Source organism: Hibiscus syriacus, unplaced genomic scaffold (genome assembly GCF_006381635.1).
Source record: "Hibiscus syriacus cultivar Baekdansim isolate YM2019G1 unplaced genomic scaffold, ASM638163v2 tig00012523_pilon, whole genome shotgun sequence".
In the NCBI taxonomy this organism is placed as follows: Eukaryota; Viridiplantae; Streptophyta; class Magnoliopsida; order Malvales; family Malvaceae; genus Hibiscus; species Hibiscus syriacus.
The window spans coordinates 513,633-533,132 of record NW_024062285.1 but is presented as its reverse complement, the minus strand read 5'-3'; the positions used below and the strand labels follow the sequence as shown (position 1 = coordinate 533,132).

The 19,500-nt window shown below is 32.9% G+C and overlaps 1 protein-coding gene and 1 pseudogene across 1 annotated transcript; both read left to right on the top strand.

Annotated features, from left to right (window-relative positions):
- On the top strand, nt 1-703 carry LOC120205524 (ethylene-responsive transcription factor ERF023-like). Its single transcript, XM_039205372.1, has one exon. It carries the CDS (start codon nt 1-3, stop codon nt 574-576), a length of 576 nt encoding a protein of 191 aa, XP_039061303.1. The 3' UTR covers nt 577-703.
- A 10,684-nt stretch (nt 704-11,387) lies between these two features.
- LOC120205522 lies at nt 11,388-14,921 on the top strand (annotated as a pseudogene).
- Nucleotides 14,922-19,500: the final 4,579 nt, after the last annotated feature.

The window sequence follows — 19,500 nt, the reverse complement described above, 5'->3', positions numbered from 1 at the left end:
ATGGAGCAACCACCATGTACCGAAGATGACTATACCACTGCCTCGCCTGAATCCTCCACCACCGTCAAGACCGACCCGAAACACGGTCCGAAGGGCAGCGGAAGTCGGCATCCCGTGTACCGGGGCGTTCGGAAGAGGCGGTGGGGAAAATGGGTGTCGGAGATTCGAGAGCCGCGCAAGAAGTCACGCATTTGGCTCGGCTCGTTTCCCGTGCCGGAAATGGCCGCCAAAGCCTATGACGTGGCTGCGTTCTGCTTACGAGGAAGCAAAGCGCAGCTGAACTTCCCCGACGAAGTGGATGATTTACCCGTACCGTCGACGTGCACGGCTCGGGATATTCAAGCCGCGGCCGCGAAGGCAGCGCATTCGGCCGCTTCGTCGAAGAAAATTCAAGAAGAATCGTCCGAAGACGGCAAGACACGCGGCGGGGACGATTTCTGGGGCGAGATAGAACTGCCGGAGTTGACGAACAGCGATTGGCAATGGAATTCTTGTGGGTGGACGACGTTCGCCGGCGAATCGTCGTGGCTAGATGGAGAAGCTCAGCCACAGCAACACTTCTTGACATGTCTGTAATGAAACGAAAACTCCATTAATGTTTCACCAACTTCTCGTCTACGCTGTTTATGAACGTATTTGGCATTATACTATATAGATGGTTTAGGTTTTGTGGTTATGATGGCAAGTCTACTTGGCAAGGTAAGTTTCACCATTAATTCACTCTCTTCCTACAATTTTTAGGGTTCAAGATTAATTATTTTTACCATTATTTCATCTCTCTTTCCATTGATTCCCAACTTGATTACCGCCCTAACCAAGTGACCTTTGTGACAAAGAAACTGTTATTATTCTTTGAGGATTCGGGTTCCATACTATGAATGTCAAAGAGGTAAGGATTCAATGTTATAAGGAATAGTTATCATATATTGTCTTATACTTATATCAAATTAATTAAAAAAACTTGATTATGTGTTAAAATAGATTAAGTGAATTAATAGGAGGTGCTTTGATAGTACGTGGAGTTTTCTATTTTTCTTAGGTATAATTAGTCGTGTCTAATTCAAATTAAATATTCTAGAATTATGTTAGAAAAATAATCCTTTTAATTTAATTTTCTCTACTATTATATATGTTGAAATTTGAGACTTTAATCATATTTTTATGAAGTTGTTTGTATGTCTAAATTAATAATATCATTAATTATTGTCATTAAAGTAATTTTTTCCTAATAATTAGTCATAAGTTAAGATCCCTCAAAATTTGAATTAATCATGTTCATTAATAAAGAATTACTTATCACTCGAACACTGATATTTTTTAGAAAAATAATATCGTCAGTTTAATGTAACAACTAATAATATTATTAATAGCATTTAATAATATTATTATAAAAATAAAAGGTCAAATTATGTGAAATTAAAGTGGTATGATAAAGTCATAAATTTAACCATAATATAGAGAGTAAAAGTAAAAGTGTGTAATTACGGAGAAATTATTTGATACATTCAGCTTATCACGTCATCTATGATTCTAATCAATAAGATTTACGGTAGAAAAAATAAGATGGATGTATTTTATTAATTGTGAACATAAATATCATAATAAGTTAAATCCATCTAATAATTTTTCGTAATTACGACAAATGCTTTAGATTCTAATTTCACCTCACTCGCTGTCACTTGCACGAAGGTGTGCGTGCATGTGATTTTCATGTAGGTTTTAGATTTAACCATCAAGGAATATGACTGATCCGTTAGTTTTCAAAATTATTAGATAAATGTTGCTGTTAAAAAAACATAACTATTTTTTGAATTAGTAAAATAAATTAGTTCATGCAACATTTTCGTATTATTCACGATTAAATGAAAATAACATTGGAGCGTGGGTGAAACTGTTAGAAGTGGACGCAACTGTGCATGAAAGGGATATTCGAATGGACCACACAATGGTAAAATATTGGCACAATACAAAGTTCGGCTAGGCCTTGGAACCTTTTATTATGCCAATCCTTTTGTGGACCTCACCCACTGTTATGCACGTATCCATAAACAGTAACAACAATACATGTAGTATCCCAAAATTTTGACTAATGACCAAAATATAAGTTCTGAAAGTTTGGTGATCAAAGTATAAATTTGAAAAAAGTTTAAGGACCAAAGTGATAATTTTTACAAAAAGAATTTTTATTCAATACATGAATAGTTTGCCTCTATGAATGGCATTTTCGCAGGAATCAAATTTTTGATTCAGAATTTGTGTTAAAAGCTATAAAGTAATTAAGTTCGATAAAAAATCGAATAATTTGATCGAACCGAAATTTCTCAAAATTTGAAGGATGCTAGAGAAAGGTTAAAAATATTATTTTCATAATTTAGAGCAATGAAATTTAACATGGATTAGTGGAATTTATGTTGGTTTTCTATGTTAAACTAAAAACGTGAGATTTAGTGACTAAATTGCAACTTTTGAAAAGTGCCAAGGATAAAGTTAGAAAGTCAATTTTTATTTCTTCATCCTTGATTTTGAAGATGATATGGATACGATGATGTCAGGGATGATGTCATAACAACGGCAAAGTGAAAATTATTATATTTTAGTAAGGTTAAAATGGTAATTTATAATTAAATATGTTTTAAATTCATTTAATTATATTAAAGTCAGGTGTATTGGGTGAATTATGAAGAAAATTTCCAGGAAATTTCGGATTTCTTCAAGCTTGAACGTGAATCACCATGGTTTCAAGGTAAAAATTTTCAATGTCATTTTTAAGTTTATTTGATTGATTTTTGAATTTAGCTATTAGATAGATAATTAATCTACATGAAACTCTCTATCAATTGGTATAAAAATTACGTGGAAATTATGCTTATATGATGAGATTTGGAGTAGGGTTATGAATGACATGTTTAATTTTGAAGATTTGATGGAAAATTATTATATTTTTGATGTTGTAGATTAATTTTCAGGTATGTGTGATGATTAAAATTAAGTATAAAGTTATATGTGACACTCGACCTAACTCTAGAATTTTAGGAAGTTTGTGATTTGGTTAAATTATGCTAGGGGTTTGATTGTGGAAGCTTTGAAATGTTGAATTGAGGTAGAATTCATGCTTAAATCAAGTTGAAAATATTAAAATCCCTAACCCTAGAAACTCGGCCATGATGAATAAATTGGGGGAAAATATGGAAAAATTTCCCTAAGCTTAGAAATGATGTTGGAAGGGTTCTACAAGTTTTAGAAAGTTATTGGGGCTATTCTGTAATTTTTTTGAAAGTTAGGAGTCTTATTCAACAATTTTGAAAAGTTATAGGGTTGATGTGAAGTTGTTCAATACATTATGAACTATGCTGGAAATTAATGTTGAAGTGTTAAAAATTGATGTTAGAATGTGAAATCTGACTATTTTGGAAAGTTGACAAAGTTTGAGGACCTAAATTGTAATTATAGAAAAGTTATGGACTTAAGTTGTAATTATGAAATTGTTGAGGTATTATGCTGAAATTGAATGCTGGAAATTTTAATTATGTTAAATGAAGCTTGAATGAAAGCTAAAGTGCAAAGTGCTAATTAGAATAAAAAGGAAAAGTTGAGATGAATTCTAAAAGAATTAATAATTGATAGTTAAATTATAAAGTCGGAAATGTTATGTGAAGTTACGTGAAGTAGAAAAAAGGGGACTTGAATGATCAATTTAAAGTATTAAGGTCAATATTAACATTGTGACATGAAGTTAATGTCGGATGAACATCGAAAGATTTTTAGGAATTTATTTTCTGTTGTATGCCTGTGTTAATAAGATTCTAATATGTGGGTTGAAATGTATATGTTTTGTAAACAGTGCCCATTTAGATTATGGTTGAAATCAAGATCAAGCAATATTAAAGCTAAGGAGAAGCTTAAGGATAAATGTGCATTACTAATGAAGGTTTATAAGCTAAGGACACCAGGTGAGTGCATACTTAATTCGTATTTATGTTGTTGTGCAAATGTTGGCTTGCGATGAGTCAAGGACAGAGTTACGATAGTAAAACTGACTCCTAAATGTTATATGATTTGTGATTCATGCATATATGTTTATTTGGTAAGCTAATAGAATGAGAGAATAAGCTAAGGATGGTTCTTAGTGAAAGCTGCTAAGAAATTATATTTTGAATAGTAAGTTTAGAAAATCACCATAAATTTTATATAAATGATTAGAATATGATTTTTATACCATTGGATTCGTATGTAATTTCAGTTTCTTTTAAAACAAACGGATACTAATTTTGAGGAGTATACAATAATACATGAATTTTTAACCGAAGATAGGTAAGAAAACAAGGCAATTGCTTCTACTCAAAATAGCTTATGTAAGTCAACTTTGAAAATTCACTATAAATTGTATAAACTGAAATAAAAGAAATGACTTATATGGTTAGATTCATATTCGAGTCTAGTTTTCATTGGTGCAAACGCAATAATTTTTAAGTGTGTATATTGATACATAATAATAATTCTTTGAAGGTAGTACAAACTGCTAGAGTATGAAGTTGTGATAAATTTAGTGATCAAAAGTAAATTGAAAACAAAGGTTTAAACTTAGAGCGTACTGAGGCTTATATGTTGAGTTATAATTAAAGTATCAAAGTGAGTGCATTTTATTTATTTAATTATTATGATTGAGGAAGACTTGTGATAAGTCAACCTCCTATTATTTTTAAAGTATGATTTTATTCTAAGTATGGAATATTTTTATGATGTCGTATAAGGGATATATAATTGTTTTGGTTATGAAATTACTCAATATGATTTTAAATAATATTTCCTGAAAAATGTATTTGAATGAATGCTCCAAAATGATTTCTCCAAAATGATTTCTAAGAATGATATGAATTTAAATGAAGAAATATTTCTTTAATGATTTCAGAAATGGTGTCTGAATTATTTTAGGGTATGAACTGCCCAAGTTATGAGTTTTATGATGATGAATGGAAAATGATAATAATTAATGGAAAAGCCCATTGTATGTTGCATTGAGAGTCGTAGGTACAATTGGCATGTCATGAGGTAAAGTGAATATGATTATGATCTAGTACATTCATGTACATTATGTATGGCACATTGGGTGCAAATGATGTGATTGCACTTGTAGTGCATCTTATGATAAGTTATGATTAACACCGTGAAGTGCATATTGCGCATACTCGTCTGACTCACGTACCTTGCATTCTCATAAATATGCATTGGGCTATGATCATGAAAGTAAAACTACGAGTCTGAAAGTAAAACTACGAGTCTGAAAGTAAAGCTACAAATCTGAAAGTAAATTATGAGTTTGGAAATCAGTTCTAAAATGTGAAAAATGAATATGAAATTGAAAGAAGAAAATAAAATATAAAATGTTCTTAAATATATTTGAATGAAAAAGAATATGACATGATTATTATGTTTGATATTGATTATCATGGTTTTGACAAAATCATGAGATGATGATTTTCAGGTTTCTGATTAAGAAAAAGGTCTTGAATAAGTCGGTTTGAATATTTAATGATTTTATTTAAATTAAAGTTTAATGTTTTAAATTATTATAATATTATTAAGTTGTTTTATATATGATATCACTTTAGTTTATTTATAATGTCTCACTAAGTGTATATTTAGCGTGTGATGATTTTCACTCGTAGGTTAAGAAGAGCAAATGAAGTAAGGAGTGGAGCTTAACATCAATCAACAAAGAATAATTGCAGGTACAATAATACATCCTACTTTTTTTAAATTTTCTATATGACATGTATACGAAAAGGAAATGTCTGAGATATATTATTATGAATATAAATATGAATCTAAGTTTTGTGTTTTAGAAAAAAATATATTTTAAATTAGACAGTTATTATAGACAATTATTAGGGAGTTTACTTTATGATTGGAAACAACATAAAACTGTCTCGTTGTTGCCTAAAATTGATAATGATTTGGATGTTTTAAATATTATAATATGATTTTATGTCAACATAATATTCTATTAGAATAATTAAATGGATAAGTTTTAAAAATTTAAATTTATACTGATTTTCAACTATAATATGTTTTGTAGATGCTATTTGATATTTTTGACTCGTAATCGGATACGTATAAACGAGTTAAGTGTGTTACAGTACAATTCTCCAACCATTATGTAATGAAACATAATCTAGTAGATAATGAATGACAACACAATTACAACTACTACACCACATCTTTTATATTTATATTTTTTTAAACAACTTATCAATTTAAGAAGTATTAAATATAAAATAAGTGTTCAAAATATATTTCTTTTCACGAATAGATGTCTAAAATAATTTTTTATTAATCTTGGTGTCTAACGTTACAGACGTTATCATTTTAAGAACCCGGATCATCAACGATGTTAATTTCTTCCGTTAAGTGGTATGTGTCACAATATGGTGATTTTAAAATTTATTTTGAAAATAGTATTAAAATTTTATTATATTATAAAAAACTAATTTCTCTCAAAATTATTAAAAAAAATCAAAATCCCTAAAATCCTCAAATCCTAACCTTAATTCACCATTGCCGCTCTTTCCGACCATGACCATCTTCGCCGTCGATATCCCTGCCATCCTCCTAGTCATACGTTGTCGTAGTTTCCTTCGATTGATCGTCGGAATCGTGTGGCATCACAATTTTCATCGTATGGTTTACGGGTATAAAACATCGATTCGTCGGGGAGAGGTGAAGGTGGGTGGAGCTTCGTCGATGGTCGATGTGAGTTTAGGGGTTGAAATGAAAGATTTTAAAGTTTTGAGATTATTTCAAAACTTTATGTTTTTTTAATATATAATTTTGATTTCCTAATTTTAAATAAATTTTTTAAAATCATCATATTGTGACACTTATCAGTTAATGGCACTGTTGACGGTTTGGACAGCTAAAGTCGTAAATTATGTAACTTTAGGCATCGGGATGAGTCAAAAAAATACTTCAGGCGCCGATTCTAGTTTGGACACTTATTTTATATTGAAGTCATTTAAAAATAATTTGCTCATAATTAAGTCCTAATTGCAAATGTCCATACGAATTCTCATAATTAAGAAGCAATGCTGAGGAAGGGTGTGATGAAAAGGAGGTGATGAGTAAAGTTTCGAAGAAGACAAGGCAAATAATTCAAGGGGCTGAGAAGAACATGAAAGTGAAGCCATGTGAAGAGGACATAAGACAAGTGGACGGACCAGCATGCCAAAATAAATTTAATGGCTTTCTTGGCCTCTAATACAAGTGAAATCACACATGCTTTTTTAAATTCCGTCGCATTAACAAAATTATTATTATTTGTGCAACAAAAAATTCCTATGATAAGTCAAAGCAAAAGTTTAAAATCGGACGAAAAAAACAATGATAAATCCATGCTAGAAACAAAAAGATGAATTGGTGCATCTCTTTGAGAAGAAACTGACCTACGTTTTGATGTCGCCTGCCATTGGAGAGGTCCTTGCCCTCACTTTGTCTAGGGGAATAAAAGTAGGGTCGAATAGTTTTGTCGGTCTTCCCATAAAGATGTCCATTTTTATCCTGTTAAATGCTTCATTGAAATAGCCTATGCCCTATTGGTTAAGGCAGCCAACCCTAAAATCTCCTCCATTCATGGCACCATCGAGTGTCATCCACTAATTTAGGTATAGCACTAAATGGAGCCAGGTTGAAGATAAGGTAAAATCCTACAAGATAATTACACCAACAATTTTACATGCAAATTTGAGATTTATTAACACGAAGTTGTTCGGATTTAGGACCTCTAAAGAGAACAACATTTCTGTTATTGAATATATAATTTAATATAATGCATCTGACTATGATATGAAAAAATACATATATAATCATTTACTTTTAATCAGTGATTATTGCTAATGTAAACCTTTTATTTCTCTAATTGTGGTTTCAGTCCTTCAAGTGTGTTAAAATATGTGAATCAAACCGTATACTAATATGATATAATCCATTAATTTAGATTATCTTCTTTTATAATATTATCCAAAGTTTTAAAGTTATTTTCTAAAACAAATTTATGTCAACATTTTAACTATGGTAATTATTAGTGTCATCAATTTGGACTTATTAATAAGATCAAACTATGCCAAATTAGAGTAAAGGAATTAAATCACAATTTTAACATAGTTAAGGGATTAAAACCGGAAATAAACCGTTTAGAACCCAATAGAAGGCCAAGCTCGAGGGCTCGGAAAGTTTGTGTTGAGACTTGAAACTTTAGGCCCTGTATCTCTTTCAAAAGGAAGCCCAACTCTATCAGATTTCATCGACTAATAGATACTAAAACGAATCAAAATTTATAGTTAAATTACTAAATTAAACGTTTAGTTTTTATTTCATTTTTGTACCATGCCAATAAAATTCTAACAGAATTTTTGCACATGACATTTTTCCATGGGTAAAGTACATTTCATCCATTAATTATCTTCTCACTCTTATTTTTTGTCATTAAAGTTTGAAAAATTTTAATTCAAATTCTCAAGTTTCAAATTGCTCATATTTTAACCACTCTAATTTATTTTATTAATAATATTTTGTGAAATTATATTTTATTTTATTAATATAATTAAAATAAAAAAATAATTTAAAAGTTAGAGTGATTAAATCAAGAGTAATATGAAAGTTAAGTAATTAAATTAAAAGAAAATAAACTTCAATTACCAAAATAGGAGTGAGAATATAATTAAACGATTAATGATGTAATTTACCCATACAAAGTGTCAAGTTGTGAGTTGTGACAATCCCATTAAGTATTTAACAGAGGGATACTAAAATGAAACGAAAAAAACATTGGGTATGATTTTAAAAATTTGAAAGTTTAGTTACTAAAACATATCAAAATTGATAGTTAAAGTACTAAACGCATAAGTTACCCTATTTTTTTTATCGTTTGAGCACCAGTGATTATAGAGTATATGAGCATTTTTTTGTATAACCACCGGTATCCAATCTATTGATCGACTAATCCCGATCGGGTACTATAGAGGAAAAGGCGACCTTCCCAATCTAGTTTACTACATTCACATTCGTAAGGATTCGAACACCTGACCTTGCTTAAGGGATCTAACACCTCATTCTACTAAATTAACTGATTGTTGGTGTATTTAAATATTATTATCAAATAATTAAATATCTTTAAAATAAACACTACAACTTATAAATCACATGTATTAATAAATAATCAATCGGATATTATTTTTTAGTCAACATATTGTGAGTTATGCCTTGAAAGTTTGGGTCCTCCTGTATTTATCTTTTGATATAAAGAGGCCCAATTGTTTTAAATTATTTCAAATAAAGCCCCCCAATTCCATATCCCTAGGCCCTATAATAGCCACCCTATGTGTTTTGATCCCCACCCATGAACTTTCGCCTACCATAAGTGCCCTCATAGTCAAAGAAAGACATAGCAATTAAGCACTTTGATTGACATGCCTTATTTGGGCACTTTTGCCAAGTAAACACAAAAGCAAAAGGCCCATCCCGAATATTATCAGCCGGACAGCCCTAAATCTAGGTTGAATTAGGTTTTTGTCACACATAAAGAATTAGAAAATTGGATAACAAATCATATAGAACTGGAATCTAAGGGTTGTAAAGAGGCCATTTTATTAATGGGTAGGTTAAAATAGTAATCAACTTAATATCATTTAAGAAAGGTATCGGGTCAGTGGCGGAGTCGCATATAATTAAGGGTGGACACATATCTATCCTGAAATCTAAATTTTTTCGATTAAATTACTAATAGTGCCCACCCTGAAACTAAATTTTCTTCGGTTAATTTATGATGATGTCTACTCTAAAATTTTATTTGTTCTCACGTATTAAAAAATTTTGTGTTGTTAGACTCTGTGCCCACCCTAAAAATTATTTTTGAATCTGTCATTATCTCGAATTCAAATCCGTATATATATAAAAAAATAAAAAATTAAACCTGCCACGCATGTAAGTACCGAGAGAAAAAAAAGGCATTTTAATTGCTCTAATTTATATAAGTAATGGCCGAACCCTAAGAACAAAATGGTGTCCGCATGGGGGTGTGAAAAGGAACTTTGTCCCACACTATCATCTAATTTCCCATTATATTATTATCTGCCTAAAAGCTTCCAAATCTTTCTCAAGTCAACTTCTCTCTTTTTGGTTTTTGGAATTTTTCTAGTTAGATGTTATAATATAATTTATTATCTATTTTATTTTTTTTCTTTCATGGTCAATAATATGATTTTTCCTTGTCCTTTGCTGGGGATCTTTTTAATTTTAATTTAGTCAAAAGAGTTGCTTATAATCTTGAAAGATGCAATTAAAGTAAGAACAAATCTTCATCCATAAACATAATTGAATTTGTTCTCCAACATGGTTATATATTTTTTATCGAATCTATTGATTATTAAAAATTATAAAATAATTATTAGACTATTTGTATGTTTCAAACTTATTCTTTTTTTTTATTAAAATTTGACAATTGTTTGAGCTTGACGTTAATCTGCTAATTAGATATCATAAAATAATATTTCAACGATGTCTATTAACATCATTACTATTTCGATGGTCAACGGCAAAATGTATAATTCCACGATATAATATAAACAAAGAGTCTATCTATAAATACAACTCAAACAATTTTAGAATCAGATTTTATCATATCACAATCAATAGGTTTACATTCAGCTAGGATAACTATCAAATTTGTAACGGAAAATGATGAATTTAGAGTATATAAATAGTAGAATGACTATTTGGTAAGTTTTACTAGTAGAGAGTCTCTATAAAACAATGATATAGTTCAGGGATCATTTTTGAAATGTTTAAGAAATCGTAGCAGGATGTCCTGCCTGCATCGGAGATGGCAACAGTAGTCGGATTATGACACGTTGGTACGGACACGACCACCACGTGGCGTAGCTTTATGAGGTTGCAGTTCTAACGTTTACTGTGTGGACCATCCCCATTTACACATGGTTTGGTCAGATTTTTTTTCTCCATGGGGCTCCTCCCAGTGTGTGTGCCCTGACACTGTCTCTAACTCACCTTTCTTCTCCATTTTTGCTTTCGATCAATAATATAATCCTCTCGTTCTAATGTAATGGAGTTTTAAATTTCAATACATGATTAGCAATGGCTGAGCGTTTAGTTCAAAGGGAAAAACTTTCTGTTGAATATTGCTTATAAGTATGGCGATTAAGCTATAATGATGGAGCACAGAATAATAATGAAAATTCTTCACAGTCGGAAACAAACTACCTACCAGCAATGAATTCATTTATATATATATATAATCCGTGTCTAATTAGTCTTATATTCTCTGTTTTTTATATTATTTTATTTTTATTCCCTTTGTTACGACTCTTACTGGAGGCATCTTCTGTTCTCCGCTAATGGGTAGACTTTGCCTGCTTCAAAGACTTTTATGCTGTATTTTTTAGCTCCAGTGTATCTTCTTCAGTGCTTTTCTGTTGTTGTGTTGTTGCTGCTGCTGCTGTTTCATCTTCGGTACGTCCTCGTGTCGATGGCTCATGCGGATTCAGGTGAGTGTTGAGTTAGACAAAAATGGGTTCTTTTTTTGATATTTTTTGTGCGTGTCTGGAAAAATTCTGTTTGGCTGCCGAGAAACTACAAGGAAGGAAATGGTTTCCTTTTGGTTGTCCTATACTTGTGGTACGGACATTGTTGTTGTTGTTTGCAAGAGAAACTAAACCTTGGATGTGTAGTTTTGATTTGATCCGTTTCCTTTGATTTTCTCAGCTACCAAACGGCACTTGAAGCTTTAATTTTTTCCTCTGTTGTGTCTGTCGGTTTGACTTTCTTTTCTTTTTCCTTATTGGTTGATAGGTTTGGGTGGTGGTGATGATCTATACCCAGAAATATGGAAATTATGCGCAGGCCCGTTGGTGGATATTCCTCGGTTCAAGAGAGAGTCTTTTACTTCCCTCAGGGTCACATGGAACAAGTAATTCTCCATTTTGTTCTGGAAACTATTCAGATTCTTCCTGGTATTTAAATTTCTCAGTTACAGATAAAATATGGAATCTGCCCCTTGTTTTGCTCTGCAGTTAGAAGCATCAACTAATCAAGAACTTAATCATGAAGCCCCATTGTTTAATCTTCCTTCTAAGATCCTATGTCGTGTTCTTCATGTCCAGTTAATGGTATTCTGTTTATGGTTCCAGTTCTTGTTACTTATTAGTGTTGAATTGTTTTATTTTTTTTTCGAACTCGAAGAGATCACCGTGTTCGTATTTTTTTTCTGTAGGCAGAACAAGAGACTGATGAAGTTTATGCTCAGATCACTTTGCAGCCTGAAACAGATGTAAGTGACTGCTATCCCTAACAATTTCACCTCATATACACTTGTATAGAAACAAGGAAATACTTGTTTTCAAGCTCGACGACTTATAATAATTGCAGCAAAGTGAACCGATGAGTCCTGATCCATTCCCGATGAGGCTCCGAAGAGGGCAGTTCATTCCTTCTGTAAGATTTTACAGCATCTGACACTAGCACTCATGGAGGGTTTTCCGTCCTCCGAAAGCATGCTACCGAGTGCCTGCCTCCATTGGTAAAAGTCGGTTTATGACGTTAATTGTCCTTGTTAGACTGTGCATTGTGGTGTTTGATTAGAATTCTGTTTCTAGTTATTTTGTTCAGGATATGAATCAAGCTACTCCAACTCAGGATTGATTGCCAAGGATCTTCACGGTACGAGTGGCGGTTCAAGCATATATATAGGGGTAATGATTCGTGCCATTTCAGATTGCTTTCAGAACACATTCCAAGCTCTCCTGTTCATTTTTTGGTCTTTTCTCGATTTGTAATTACAAACGGTCAGGCAACCTCGGAGACATTTACTTACAAATGGTGGAGTACCTTATCACTTCTAAGAGATTTTGTTAGAGGTGATAATGGAGAACTAAGAGTTGGGATTCGGCGGCTCGCTCATCAACAAAGCACAATCCATTCGTCGGTCATTTCCAGCCAGAGCATGCATTTAGGAGTGCTCGCTACTGCTGCTCACGCAGTTACAACTCAGACTTTCTTTGTTGTGTCTACAAGCCAAGGTTCTAATTTTATCTCTTGGTGCAAATATGGTTAACATCATTTGTTTGTACTTTGTAGTTATGTTTATCTCGAGACCGAGTTTCTTTCGACTGCTCATGTTCAGGACAAGCCAATTCATAATAGGAGCAAACAAGTACCTGGAGGCTATTAACAATGGGTTCTCCATCGGCATGCGTTTCAAGATGAGATTCGAGGGTGAAGACTTCCCTGAGAGAAGGTATTAAAAATGGATTCCCCTTTGGCATGTGTTTCTGTTGTTTCTGACCCTTTTTCGAAATCAGGTTCACGGGACCATAGTAGGTGTTGGAGACATTTCCCCACATTGGTCAGAATCTAAATGGCGGTCCCTTAAAGGTTGAATATAGCTTTCAATCAGTGATTTGAAATGCTAACTCGACTCTTTTCTTGTTTTTGATAGTAGTTCTGCCCAACTATTTCTCCTTTTAGATTCAATGGGATGAACCTGCAACAATACAAAGGCCAGAGAGAGTTTCTCCTTGGGAAATAGAGCCATTTCCCATTTCTACTTCCATTAGTCTTGTACAACCGGCTTTGAAGAACAAAAGACCACGAACGGTTTATATTCCGGCTTCCGGTGCGGGAAAATTATCCTTTCAAGCATTTGAATTAGATTCTCGCGTGCTGACTTTATTAACTTTGGGATTCAATTATTGAAATTGTAGAAATGACTGCAAATTCAGATGGTTTGGCCTTCTGGTGTCGCGGGTCAACCGTGTCTCACGAACTAACCCAAGTAGGAACCGGAAGCACAGCTGAAGTCCAAAGCCGTGACAGCCAAGTTATTTGGCCATGGACAGAAAGAAGTTAATAACAATCGTATCAATAGTGTAGAGTTTATAACTCAATGACTCAACTTGAAAATGCCTGGCCACCTTCACCACGTTTAAATGTCTCTCTAAACGTTTTTTGCAAACCAGTGGATTCATCTTTTGTTCAATCCCGACCATGCAAAGCCCTGAAGCATGACCTAGTTGAGAAAGGAAAAAACTCTGAAAGGTCTACAGGCTGCCGGTTGTTCGGGTTCAATTTGAGATATAGCAGTAATGCAGTGGGAGTGACTGATACAGCTTCATCCCCTATTGATCCAAATACAGAAACTTCAAAGTCATCCAAGGAGCAGAAGCAAGTCGCAACATCAGAGACTTCAACCAAGGAGATACAGGCTAAGCAGGGCACTGCAACTTCCATGAGAACTCGTGCCAAGGTAAATTCTCTGCTTTGATTTAGGTTATTTAGGCACATTTCTTATGAAAAACAAGATTTGTGGATTCCATAGGTACAAATGCAAGGCATTGCAGTCGGTCGTGCCGTTGACTTAGCTTCATTGAAAGGATACAACGATCTCATAAACGAGCTGGAGAGAATGTTCGATATCGAGGGAGAGCTTTCTCCCCGTAGTAAATGGTCCGTTGTTTTTACCGATGACGAGGGCGACATGATGCTTGTGGGCGATGATCCCTGGCTGTACGTAATCCACTTTTTGTGGCCTCCTCGTGGCTAGTTTCTAGATAAAATGCTTACCCTTTTCTTGTTACTTAAATTGCAGGGAATTCTGCAAGATGGTGAGAAAGATCTTCATATATTCGATCGAGGAGGTGACGAAAATTAGCGCAAAATGCAAATTTCCGGCCTCGCCTTTGGAGGGAGAAGGGACTGTTGTAAGCTTGGATTCAGAAACATGAAAAAGCTTGGGCCCATCATATTATATTTGGTATTTCTTATGGTAAAAAACAGTAAGGGAAGACTTCTATGCTTAGAGATGGAAGCTCATTTGCAGACTCTTGCACTGTTGGGTGATGGTGTGGCTTCGGCTTAAATGTGCTTTGCATTTTATCAATCATTTAGTTCATTGTTGGTTTGTTGGATCACTGAGTTGTTGTTTTCGCCATGGGGTCTGACCCCGTCAATTTCGCCACCATTTCGAACCAATCTCGACGGCTCGGTGGTGCTCTCTGCACGGAGGACCTCAACGTGCTGTCCAAAAGTTAGCCGTGCCCAAAATGCTGTGTTGCTGCAGCTGCAGCTGCAGCTGCTGGTCCCTACTGCACGGTTTTATCCACGTTATATGTCCTCTCGATTAAATGTCCAAAGTGTCCGGTCCTTTGTCGGGTCGGGTTTTAACTAGTGTCGGACTGATCTAATAAGGATAAAATACACGTCACCGCATTACGATCGAATAATCGTTCAATTTTTGTGAAATTTGTATTTACACTTACCCAAATGATACTGGTAAAACCTTTGATAATGGTAACTGGTGTAGGGATGTTAAAATACACTCCACGGTTCTCGATCTAATCCGACTCTATAGGGATGATTTTTTTTTTTGAAAATTTGTGGCTCGGGGAGAGGCGGAATAGGTTATATAAGGTAAATTTTAGGACGGTACAGGATCAATTTTAATGTGAAAATCACCGACTCGATCAGATTAATTTATATTATGTATAGATATATATCTATTATATATATATCTATATAATATATAATATTTTAAGAATTTTATTTTATATTATAAAATATATTATTTAATTATTAAAAATATTAACATATTAAAATAAATTATTTTAACCGTTGAAATATACTTTACCCAAATGATAGCCGGTAAAAACCTTTGATAATGGTAACTGTGTAGGGATTGTTAAAATACACTCCACGGTTCTCGATCTAATCCGACTCTATACGGATGATTTTTTTTTGAAATTTTGTGGTTCGGGGAGAGGCGAAATAGGTTATATAAGGTATAATTTTAGGAGGGTACAGGATCAGTTTTAAGGTAAAAAATCACCCACTCAATCAGATTAATTTATATTTATATATATATTATTTTAACATATTAAAAATAAATTATTAAAAACCTAAAATTCATTGGGTAAGGGAGAATCGCGTATAAGATTTATATTTTTCATATTAGAGTCAGGATCAAGGCTGCAAAAAAAAAAAACTAACCTGCCCCGCCCTAAATCGATGGTTGTGTGGTCTAGGGCTGTAAACGAGCCGAGTCGAGCTCGAGTATTGCTGAGCTCGACTCAAACTCGAAAAGTTTAAAATTAGGCTCGACTCGAAAACTCGCGAGCTAAAAATTATTAAAGTCAACTCGAACTCGAAATATAATATTGAAACTCGACTCGAACTCGAAAATGCTCGAACTCAAAAAAAATTCAGGAGCTCGATTGAAGCTTTATTTTGAGCTTGATTCAAGCTCGAACTCGATTCAAACTCAAACTCAAACTCGAATTTGAACCTACAAAAATCTTATATTACATTTAAAAATATATTTTTAAAAATTTATAATTATCAATATTGTATTTTTAATATATTTTTAATAATGTAATTTTAAAAAATCTAAAATTATAATATAACATTTTTTCGAGTAGCTCGCGAGCTTTTCAAGTCAAATATTAAGTAGCTCATTTTAGCTCGTTAAGAATTCGAGTCGAGTTCGAGCTCGAGTCGAGTTCATTCGATTCAAGCGTTAATCGAGCTTTAACTGGGTCGATCTCGTATCTCATAATCTGTCTCGTCTCATGTACAACCCTAGTGTGATTTGTTCTTCTATGGCTCAGCTGCATTGTTTCTTACCGGTGATTGCTAGGGAAAATAAATGGCAAGAATCTAATTATTGTTCAAATTTCCTGCCATCTCCGGTATTTGAATTCAGAACTTCTAGAGATAATAATCATTTCCTTAACCAATAACGTGCTATTTTATAAGTCACTTTCCATGAATTATTTTGATAATTAATGATACGTGTATCAATGGTGCTTAGTGACTGAACACCTCTACTTTACCCTAATAATAAAACCCCATTAGTATTAATGAACGGTCAGAACACTTAAGAGCGATTAACCCAGCTCTTAGCTTGATTGCAATACTGTTAAACAGCATCATCTCGGAGGGAAAGAGATTTACCAATAATGAGGAATACCATTGACTTATAACGTTAATATAATTATAATGATAATTAACGCATCATATGAAACGATCATCAACTATTTAAGAAATACGTATAGTTTACTTTACGACATCAAACACTAGTTCACGTACTTTTCAACCCCAGCAGTTCCACTGTCAAGCAGCTCACTGCTCTCAAGATAAATAAATAAACAAACAAAGAAGCTGCAATTATGGAGGAGAAAGGTAGATGTATGTCTAGCTTTATATATATATACACTGCGTGTCACCACTTCAAAAATAATTTCAACCACTAGTACAAATTTCAGGTTATTTTGGGAAGAAAATGTCTTAAACATTTTGAGGTTTTTTCTCTTAATAAATTTAATGTGATCATTTGACCAACGTTTTTCTATCGTTGACAGTTACGATGTTGACGTGACAATCCACGATACTACCATTACAGTACAGGATTAATAGATTCTATTAAGCGCGTTTCTTAACACACAACAATATTTCTTCTATATAAAAACATATATTTATATAATTTTGTGATGTAGATTTCATAAGACGTGTGAAACTTGTAAAATTAAAAAAGAAAAAAAAGAAAAAGCAATTACTATTAGAATAAATGGAATAATGAAACTTACACCACATAAATGTAAAATAAATATTAAAAAAGGACGGACGTTGATTTATTTGCCATTATAGTTATGTTCCCCTGTACCTCAACGGTAGGGTGTGAATCAATTTGTTCTCTAAAACTCATAAGCATAGCTTTCACATTGACGTTGCCTTTTTGTTCATATTATCTACCAAGACAATTGTAATTTCAAGCATGTCTTGTCGTTTAATTCGTTCTGGGCATAACTGTTACCTGCAAGAAAAGAGAATGTGTTCTTTATAATTTCCTTAATTCTCGTTTTTAAAAAGGATTTTCCCTCACGAGAATGTTTTTCTTATCCTTTTCTTAAATTGAGATTGAGAATTTCTTTTGGTGTCCTCGTGGTTTCAAAGCTTCGTCTTGATTAATTTAGATTGATCTACGTTGCACATCAGGCTTTGGTGGGTGAGTCTAGGGATGGGCATGGGTCGGGTTTGGGTTGAGTTTCGGCCAACCTGACCTGACCCGAAAATTTTACATCACCGACTCAAAAAATATATACCCCGAACCCGACCCAATTTTTTGAGATAAAATCTAAACCCAACCCGACCCGACCCTAAATAATAATAAAAATATTATTTTTATTAAAAAAATAGTGATTTAATTGAAAAAATAATATATAGATTGATATTATTATAATTATTCCTAAATATATAAGGTAAAATTATTTTTTTCGGGTAGGGTAGGGTCGGGTATTTTTCACCCTAAACTCTAATTCTTCCCGACCCGAACATCACCTTTAAAAAACCCAACCCGAACACAACTATTTTTAAAAAAAACCCGACCCGATCGGATTGAGTCAGGTCGAAAATCGTCGGGTTCGTGTCTCATGCCCATCCCTAGGTGAGTCTCACCTCAAGGATTTTCTGCATACACAAAGACTCGAACTCAAGACTTTACTTAAGTGATATCAAATTGCTTACAACTTGAACCAAGTCGGTAAAATTGAGAATTTTTTGTTTTGCCCTACTATGGATTCGTCTAAATTTAATATGAGATTTATTTAGATAAATCGATAATTAAAAAATGAGATTGTAAAATAATACTGATATTTGTGGAAAAAAATTAAACGAGAAAAAAGCATAAACAGATGAAAATTTCATTACGTTAGTCGTCTAAATATAATTTTTTTCCAATTTACTCTTGCATAAATTATGCATTTAGTACCTAAACTATTAGTTTTAACCTATTTTAGTACTTAAACTTTTAATTGTATTAAAATCATATCTAACATTTTATTTTTGTTTCATTTTAGTACCTCACTGTTAAAAACTTAACATGTTTACTACCTAAACTATTATTTTTGGCCCGTTTTAATACCTAAACTTTCAATTTTTTCAAAACATAATGTTAAATTTTGAATGGAGAAACTAAAATGAAATAAAAGCTAAACTTTAGGAATGGTTTTGAAAAATTGAAAGTTTAGGTATTAAAACATATGAAAATAAACCATTTAAGTAGCGAACATGTAATTTACCCTTTAACTTTTTACCAAACAAGCCGAACAATAAATTTTTGGTATAATACTAAAATTAACCCTCAACATTTACCAAAATGATTATTTTGGTCCCTTTTCTATTTTTAGAAGTATTTTAACTTCCAACGTTTCATTTCAGAGCAAAAATGCTCTTAACATTTAACAACATAATCACTTTGACCGTTATTTTTTTCCTAGAACATTTTAACCCTTAACGTTTTATTTTAGGTTAAAAAGGTCTCTATTTTGGAGCGTTGATTGTGTGTTAATTAATAATTTACATCTATAGATAAGACTTTTTGCCCCCAAAGTGAAACGCCAGTGGTCAGAATGCTCTGAAAATAAAAATTAAAGACCAAAATGA

Excerpts from the sequence above, each read along its gene's own strand:
- LOC120205524 (XM_039205372.1), top strand. The coding sequence starts at position 1 with ATGGAGCAACCACCATGTACCGAAGATGACTATACCACTGCCTCGCCT.